General features: G+C 39.6%; 1 protein-coding gene across 1 annotated transcript in view; it reads right to left on the bottom strand.

Annotated features, from left to right (window-relative positions):
• Window positions 1-5,278: 5,278 nt before the first annotated feature.
• Window positions 5,279-7,578, bottom strand: part of POLR2L (RNA polymerase II subunit L) — a 6,094-nt gene continuing 3,794 nt past the window's right edge. Inside the window, exon 2 of the mRNA XM_014522240.2 lies at window positions 5,279-5,724. Within this exon, the coding sequence (XP_014377726.1) occupies window positions 5,616-5,724 (109 nt within the window). The 3' untranslated portion in view covers window positions 5,279-5,615. The remainder of the gene's footprint in view (window positions 5,725-7,578) is intronic.

Below are 7,578 nucleotides of genomic sequence, written 5' to 3' on the forward strand. Positions count from 1 at the left end.
TTGTGGCTGGCTATAAGTTCATCACGGGGGCACAGAAGGGAATTGGTGAGTATTTATTCACCAAGGTGCCCTGGGGGTTACAAGAAATAATGGCCACAAGCTAGCAGAGAGCAGATTTAGACTGGACATTAGGAAGAACTTCTTCACAGTTCGAGTGGCCAAGGTCTGGAACGGGCTCCCAAGGGAGGTGGTGCTCTCCCCTACCCTGGGGGTCTTCAAGAGAAAGTTAGATAGGCATCTAGCTGGGGTCATCTAAACCCAGCAGTACTCTTTCCTGCCTATGCAGGGGGTAGGACTCGATGATCTATTGAGGTCCCTTCCGACCCTAGCATCTATGAATCCTACTCTGAAAAAGGACTTTGGGGAAATGAAATTTTCTTACTCATTGGATTAACACTCTGAGCTTGAACTGCAGTAAAATCTACTGGCATTACCGAGGCAAAAGAAAACATTTTGTTGTTATTGAAACTAAGAAGGTGATCTGGATTCTTTTCCTATGGGTACCTTATCAACAGAGGCATACAGCTGCAACAGAGGTTATAATCTGTCTGCAGGGTGTTCTTTTGTTTTTGGGAAGGGTTTCTTGAGTTTATCGTGATGAGGCATAAGAAGGGAAAGAAGCCAACTTGACTATCAACTCCCAGGCTGCATTTGCAGGATTGTTAACTGGGGAAAAAATCACGTAAACTAAGCATACCTGGAGTTGCTGACATCATATGTAGACCCTTTCAATACAATGTTTACCAGTCCTGTTTTGCAGAGTAGAACTGCATTTGAAGGGCTGAGGTTCCAGATGTAGTGCAGATGTATACTACAAGTATTTTGATTAGCTGCAGATGGGCTAAGTACTGAAATCAAGACTCCTCTTTAACCTCCCCTCTTTTCAAAATAAAGTACACGTGTGCGCGCGCATGCACACATGCTTGCTCTCATGATTTCTCTCTGCTCCTCTCCCTCAACCTTTGGACAATAACCTTTGATGCCTTACTCAAAGGAGAGAGCCATAGTGCTAGTTTGTGTACAAATACCTAGGATGACACTGTCCCTGCCCTGAACAATGTGCAAAGATTTTTCCCTCTGTGATGATGGCAAAAAAGATACTAATCAAGGATCCACAGTGCCTAAAGGAAACTTAAGTTACTGCTGAATGTTTCTTTTTAATTTTGATTCTAGTTTGAGGTTAGTAGTGTCTCATGTGCATCCTTCCACCACCTACTACCAAAGTTCACTTGAAAACAGGCAGGTAGGTGACTTTACCTGGTGAAATCTTTATGTTCTTGATGAGTCCTCCTGCTGACAGATTTCTGCATTTAATTTAGGGCTGCAGACACAGTCCACTGATTCCTCTCTCCTTCTCTTTCTTTTTCTACGTTATGTACCTTTCAGTTGGTTAAGCTGAGGTGAAAAGCTTTTTTTTTTTTTTTTTGCTTTTAGGATTCTGGGCTGAAAAAGGTTGATGGCCTTTTTTTTAAGTTTAGCTTTAAAGGTACATATTTCAGCTGTTCTTCTGAGCATCATTCTGGCTCTTCTCAAATAGATTTAATGGCCCAGAAAGTGTAAGTAATATGCTGATGTCTGTGTGTAGCATCTTGCTTAAGCAACAGCTGAGTGATGACTATAGCAAGAAAACCACATTCATGGTTATAAGTGTGTGTGGTGAGAGAGATCTTGGCATTGCTGGGTTCCATGGAAGGTTCTTATTGACTTCCCCAGGGTCAAGGTTTCTGGTCTTTTTCTCATTGTCGGGGCCCAGCCTTCTTCCAGAGATTTTTTAATGGCAGTAACTAATATTCAGAAGGATTATTTGCTTAAGCATTTTTAAAAAATCTTGCTTCATGCTTGTTTTGTGTTGTCAGACTCCTGGGAGAAAGACAAACAGATTATATGATGCATGACTGCAATTAAAGTAAGTGGAAGCTCCTTATGACAAAGTGACATGATTCCTTTCTGCTCAAAATACTTTCTACAAGACCCCCAAGTGCTCAACACTTTATTTTGCCTCTGGGTAATGACAGTATGCAACAGCCCAATATAAATACTATATACAATAATGATGATGTGCAGGATATTGAAGGTCTTGTAAACACAAAGCTGTCTGCTAAGGCTGATTCTACAAAGAGCACCACATTGTGGATCTGCCTGTGTGGAACACCATCAATGATCATAGCTTTTGCACACATCTGCAATGCTTTGCAATCAGTTATCTGACCAGAGCCAAATGCTTCACTGTTGAATGAATGCAACCTAATGAAATCCAAAGGGTGGCATCTACCAGCCCAGAAGCAGAAATTTCTATCCTGCACCCAGCAGTGGATTTAAAACCGTATTGGAAGAAAGCTTTTCTAAGAAGCACCTTTTTTAAAATAGGAGACAACACTGTACTTATTAAAATCTGTGCTTTCTAAACTGAAGTATTGCTTTGTCCATATGGCTTACATTGAGATTAGTTTATACAGCAGTACAGAAGTCATAGGGGTGTGTTCTGCTTGGCTTTTTAAAATGGCCTCTTTTATATTTTTAGAAATAAGAAGCATGCCTTCAAATGCATAAAATTGATTCTATTGCTTTAACAAAATGAACCAAAGCTGGTTTAGAAACCTATTGCATATACAAAACATCCAGAACGATTTTTTTTCTTCTTGCCAGAACAGTTGTATTAGCGATTCAGAAGGTTAGCCGACGTTCTGTGTCAGAACTCCTAGGCACGTGTGGTCTGTGCTTTTCCACAGGCTTCAGTCCTCTACATACCTAATTTTCTTTTTAGTCTTGAGGCTTCCTCTCTTGCTGTACATTGACATAGCTTCCTTACAGTTTGTGGACGTGGGCCAATTTCTGTTAGCTGAAGCTCCATCCCCAACTACCCTATGGCATAGTCTTACAATCTGCTGCTGCCTTATGTTGTTGTCTTTCTGTCCTCAGGTGTTTAGCTTCTACTGTACCTTTTGTCTGGGTACAATGCAGGCCTTAACTTTCCTCACAAAAGCTTTCCTTCAGAGGAAAAGGCTACTAACAAAATAGAATATATGCTACTCATCTCTCCGAGTGGTTGAAAACCTATTACAGGACCTTCTTAGATAGTTTTTTGTACTGCTCTTAATACACAATCTGCAGCTCAAAAGCTGGAGATCTCTATTTTTTCCGATGCTTATGGATCTAGCCGTATTTCTTAAATACTCCGTGAGATCAGATTATGGGATTAGCCCCATGCTATGAGAATCCAGACTTCTAGATAACTGGCACAATTGTATCCTTCCTCAACCTTAATCCCAAAGTATACAAAGTATAGGCCTGAGATGGAGTTAACATGCTAATTGTGTGCTTAAATACCTATCTGCTCTCTTCCCCCATAATCCATTTGTGTCCCCCTTTTCTGTACCTTCCCGTTACTTGAGTATGAGTGCTAAAGAAAGTGCAAGCCTGTTCTAGTGCATCAAGTGAGGTCATTGTCTCAAGGGTACTCTTCATCATCTGATCTCAAGATATTTGTATCTAGAATGCTACAGAGAGGCCAGAAGACTGATATGGATCAATTGACTGATATGGCATGATCTTTTCGATGTCTGATCACGTGACTTACCATTTCTACCAGTGTTTCCTACAGAATAACCATCCGACAGGATGATACTCATCTTTGGAGCCTTGAGGCAGAACATTCAAAAGATCTAATACCACAGTAGAGCTAGAGAAGCATGTCTGGTAACCCACCAACCCTTCTTCCTTCCAGCCTTTTGAAATAGTTCTATAGCCATAAGAAAAAAAATCACTTCTTCCATTGTTAGTTACAGAAGCTGTATTAGCTTTTACCAAGCAACCTGTAAACAACCATGTGTTTAAATATATTTCCTTTCAGAACAGATCTCAGTTATTCCAAGGTGGGAGTGCATGTGGGTAAGAAGTATTTAAAATGGTTCACTTCATAATAGGAGTTAGAAACCAGAAGTAAAACTTTAGTGACTCATACAGTCAACCCCTTTAAACACTGATGCATGATTCTTCTTTATGGGCAGAGTCCACCTTTGACAAGGTACTTTATGTACTTGACAGTATTCCTTTAAAACCATAGCCCAAATAAGTGTTTTTCATGCATTTGCCCAGATAACATGGCAGGCATGCAGAACTTAAGCTATTCAACCAACTGTGAAACAAATGATAGAATTAATCACTTAATGCCCTTTGTATTAGGAAAAGCATGTAGTTTGAAATACAACAGAGCAGTTTTAAATAAACTGCTGAATATGGGAAAACTTATCTACTGTGTCTGGGTAATAAAGTGAAAAGGATGCTTAACATGTATAGATCTGTGTGACTGATAGTTCTAACTAGAGGCTTAGCATGTTTTCTGTATCTTTAAAGAATTTAAAGGGATATCAGCAAAAATGTAGAGAGGAACTTGGGCCCAGTAACAGCCCTACTTATCAAACAACATAAATCTGAAAACAAGATTTTATTTAACTCAAATTCTTTGCAGTTTTGAATGTGGGAGAAGAATCTCTCAAACTGTGCCTTATCCTGACAGCTGAAATGCAAGTGCCAAGTGAATTTTGCCAAGGAAAAATGGGATTTTAAATTGACGGATTCTCCTCATTCCCAGTTTGTTTTCTAGGAGCTTGCTGGGCTGTGGGTGGGGGGAGGGAGGGGAGCTGTGTGGTATTTTATTTCTTTTGGACCTATATTTACATACAGAATGAAGTTGTATTCAAGGTAGGACCTGCTGGCCCTCTAACTCTTAGTTCTAAGGCATGGTTGGTGCGCAAAGAACTGTTAGGTTTCCAGTCAGTAGTGGATACAGGTACCAGATGTGGCAAAGAATACAGTATGAAGAGTCCTTTGGTTCCAGGAATCAATCCAAGCTCCTTTTGATATTATCTGCTAGTTATGGACTCAAGAATCTTCTGGTCTTGTGGTAGGAAGTCCTGATCACTGCTCAGTCTTTCCATCCTAAAAGTTGCCATGCATTTTGGCCCTGACCTAGCAGAACAATTAGGTATGTTAGCAATACTAAGCATGCTAATAATAATCCCATTGATTTCCATTACTTTTGCTTGTTTTGCTAGAGAGGCACAGAGGGCTCAGCATGCTGAAGGATCAAGTCCGTAAGTTTAGATTCTCCCCAAACTAATATTGATGCATAACTTCTTTTTCTCCTAAGCAACGGGAAAAGAGAAATACAAGTAACTTGGTGTGAACGTAGCCCTGTCTCTCAACTGAAATAGGATTATGTAGATATCATCCCCCTCTTCCTCCTCCTAAAGTCCTGGAATAAGTTAATGCAGGCTGATTATTTTTTATAACAAAATTTATTCAGAAGCTTATTGCCAGGAAAAGTATTAAAAGTACAGAAAACAACTTCTAGAAGCTGCCTGCTTGACCCTCTGGGATTACTGTAAACAACTGCCATTCAGACTTTAATTAAACTCCAGTTCTTGACTAATGGGATTTCATCTTTCACTGGTTTCCTTGGAAGAGGTTAGTGACTGGGGCAGAACCGTGGCCAGAAAGTGAAATCCCTCCCTGGCTGGTATACAGGTGGCTTGTATATCTTTAACCCCCATAGTCCCATTTCAGGCTTGCTGGTGAAGCTCTGGTCCATTTTGGGTCCAACTACTACTTGCTGCTCATTTCTCCAGAGGGGCATAATTCAAGAGCTTCTCGATTAGATCCACATGGGCCAGCAGCATTCTGCGGCAGCAGTATCTCTTTAAGCCCAGGGCATCAAGGGCATCCCTGAAAGCAAACAAAACACCAACTATTTATACAGTAATAACATTTTTTAAAACAGCTGTATATAATGCACTGATAACTTCTGAACTTGAAAGTAACATGAAGAGAAACTTTAGAGAAACTGGGCTGTTGATTTAAATGTTCCAGTTTAGCTATATCCACCGGGTTCAATTCAAATTGTAGTTTTCTTTTCCCTAGTTGCTGTTGACCAGGATGCATAACTAAAACACGCTTCTCTGAGATTAATTCAGCAGCAGGATACAATGCTTTTCGTGGAACTGTGGAATCAAAATGACATGGATGCTCTCTACATAGTTAGTACGGGGTAAGTTTGTTTCATTCCCATGGGGACACAACAGTAATAATTTATACAAACGTAAATATTCAGAAATGCATAATTCTGAAAGTTTCTCTACAGTCTATGAACAATAAATATGAAATGCTGACCCCAGTTATTAATGCATTTGGGTACCCCTTGACAAATGAGCATTCCCTATGGTTGCAAATAAAATGTAGGATATGCCCATGCTGCAATTGTAAGGACCACCTATGCTGTTAATGAAACCAGGTTCCTTTCCTCAACATTGCAATTTGTACAGAGGTAAACCTATGCACAAATCTATCCTCCTTAAAAATAAAGGCACTCAAGCCTTGATAAAAGGGATGGTGTTTTGAAGTTAATACTGTAATAGCATCCATACTACTGTTGGAAGCTTTTGGTATCAGATACTGAACAGTTTAAGTAAGATTATGGTGAAGGAAAGAAGTCTTGTTTACAGCATTAACTTGGGCTGATTCTGGATTAGTTTCCCAGCTCTCCCTATACTTCCTGGTTCAGCTTTATATCTATATAACAGCGGATAAGACTGCCTACCTCACAGATGCTAGAGGGCAAATTAATTAAAGTCTATGCAAGGTATTAATTTACAAACATGTGTGACCAAAAATAATGTAGAAACATAGATGAAATCTCAAGCATGAGCTAGTCTTCCACCAAATGCTAGTTCTGGCATATATGAACCCTTAATTCTAAAGACAGCATCCATGAGTTGAACATTACCACAAGCAAATGGATCTAGAAAGACATTCATAAAAGTAACTTGTTTAACTTTCTCCCATACCACCTTCCTCAGTGGTATGAGAAGTTCTAGTTTAAATTTAGTTGTAGCTCATGATCTGAAGCCTTTATTCTACCATAAATTCTCATACACATTTTACAAGATTAGCTACAGCATCTGAACTTTGTAGCACCAACCACAGATCTTAACTGTAGCCCAACCCCTTTTCAGAACTACTTTAGCAGCACTAAATATGGACTGATCCTATTAAATGTGACAGACTGTTAGCCTTGCATTATTTAGTGCTGTAACAATTCAGCATTATATTCCAAAATAAACTTCAAACAATGTGATACTGAACAGCAAGTGGAGGGTAATTTGATTTGAGAGTGCTTCTAATCGTTCACATTTTATGAACAGAAGGAAGACTAGGAAGTCAAGTTTTAGTTATCTTGGCTGGATGCAGCAGAACCTGAACAACTCTAAAACTGCAGAAGTTCTGTTAAGTCAGGTAGTCAGTCCTATCTAGCAACAGGATGGCTCCTAAAGGTTCTGTTAATACATCACTGCATTTTACTACTTTCACAAAACAAAAGCAATTTTCACACAAATGGTATGCTTGAAGTCTGAGGGACAACATCTATTTTTGGAAAGTTCTGACCTCCTGAGTTAAACTGTCCTTTTACAGTCAGAGCTGCAGGATACAAAAATTAGCTAAACTGGCAAATCTGTACACTGTAAGCTCAGTGGAAATAGTATTCAGAAACACTAAGGCCTCAGTTGTTTCCCTCTCTTTCCC

This window comes from Alligator sinensis, unplaced genomic scaffold (genome assembly GCF_000455745.1).
Source record: "Alligator sinensis unplaced genomic scaffold, ASM45574v1 scaffold950_1, whole genome shotgun sequence".
NCBI lineage: Eukaryota > Metazoa > Chordata > Crocodylia > Alligatoridae > Alligator > Alligator sinensis.